The 1,355-nt window shown below is 53.1% G+C and overlaps 1 protein-coding gene across 1 annotated transcript in view; it reads left to right on the top strand.

Annotated features, from left to right (window-relative positions):
• ATP2A1 (ATPase sarcoplasmic/endoplasmic reticulum Ca2+ transporting 1) overlaps positions 1–1,355 on the top strand; it is a 16,336-nt gene that overhangs the window by 3,040 nt on the left and 11,941 nt on the right. The window contains exons 4-5 of the mRNA XM_006914054.3: positions 188–292; positions 1,035–1,173. Of these exons, the coding sequence (XP_006914116.1) occupies positions 188–292; positions 1,035–1,173 (244 nt within the window). The remainder of the gene's footprint in view (positions 1–187; positions 293–1,034; positions 1,174–1,355) is intronic.

Genomic DNA, 1,355 nt, shown 5'->3' with positions numbered 1-1,355 from the left:
ATGTTAGTGGCAGTGCTTGTGTGAGAATGCGCCTTGGAGTGTTAGACCCTCCAATCCGACATGCGCCTGCAGTACCCCTGTGACGCCCTGCCCCGTTTGCTCCTGAACATGTTCCCACCTCCGTTTGCTTTCTTTACTTGTTTGAGGGGCTCTATTACCTATTATTCTCTCTTGCCCTGCTTCCCAGGTGCTGGCCTGGTTTGAGGAAGGTGAAGAGACTGTCACTGCCTTTGTTGAACCCTTTGTCATCCTCTTGATCCTCGTTGCCAATGCCATCGTGGGGGTTTGGCAGGTTAGTTTTGACCCCGCCTCACTCCTTCACATCCTGACACTGACCATGAGGCCAACCCCTCCCCCCCCACACACACACCCATAACTTCCCCTGGGCTTGCCTCGTTCTGTTGTCCTATGGCTCAGTTTGGAAATGGGACAGAGTGTTGTAAAGAGGTAGAAGATTGGTGTTCCCACTGTCACTTGCTGTATAATCCTGGGCAAGTTCCTTTATCTTTCTGAGCCTCAGTCTCATCATTCATAAAACGGGGCTAACAATTCTGCCCTCAGAGTTGTGGTGAAATATAGCAAGACTGTGAGTGTAAAAGTGCCTGGCCCTGTGCCGAGCACGTGGGCGGAGTTCAGCAAATGCCAGTGTGACTGTCTTCCTTCTCTTACGCTGCCGCCCTCTGCTTTTCCTGTCCCCTGCTTTTTGATTTTCTTTGATTCTCTTTTCTTCTCTCCCTAAAACCCTCTTAACTGTTTTTAGTTGTAAGTAACAGGTTCTTCAACACACACACACACACACACACACACACACACACCGACCCTTACTGTGGGGTTTGTCTACTTCCCTGTGCCAGGAGCCAGGACTGCACAACCTCCTCCTTCCTCTGTGACACCCCTATTGCCCCCAGGACTCTGGCCCCTGCCCTGCCATCTCTACACTCTCTCCACCCCCTAGTCCTCCCCTGCCAGTCTCCTCCCCTTCCACAATCTTTATCCCTCTGATGACCCGCCTCTCTTCCACCCTGTCCCACCAGGAGCGTAATGCAGAGAATGCCATCGAAGCTCTGAAGGAATATGAACCCGAGATGGGAAAAGTCTACCGGGCTGACCGAAAGTCAGTGCAAAGGATCAAGGCTCGTGACATTGTCCCCGGGGACATTGTGGAGGTGGCTGGTGAGTGACGAGAATGAGTGGTCCAGGATGGGAGGCCTTGGGTTGGAGGCCAAGATGATGTGCATGTTGGCAGTAGGGGTTGGCCAGCTACTGATTCCGGTGTCTAGGAGGTAGCCTGGATGGCAGAGTCTTGCCTTCTCCTTCCCAGACTCCTCAGGAGGTCACCCCAGGGCACTGTGGCC

The sequence above is a fragment of the Pteropus alecto genome, unplaced genomic scaffold (assembly GCF_000325575.1).
Source record: "Pteropus alecto unplaced genomic scaffold, ASM32557v1 scaffold44, whole genome shotgun sequence".
Lineage (NCBI taxonomy): Eukaryota > Metazoa > Chordata > Mammalia > Chiroptera > Pteropodidae > Pteropus > Pteropus alecto.
Note: the sequence above shows the minus strand (reverse complement) of the source record. Positions and strands in the feature narration are given on the sequence as shown.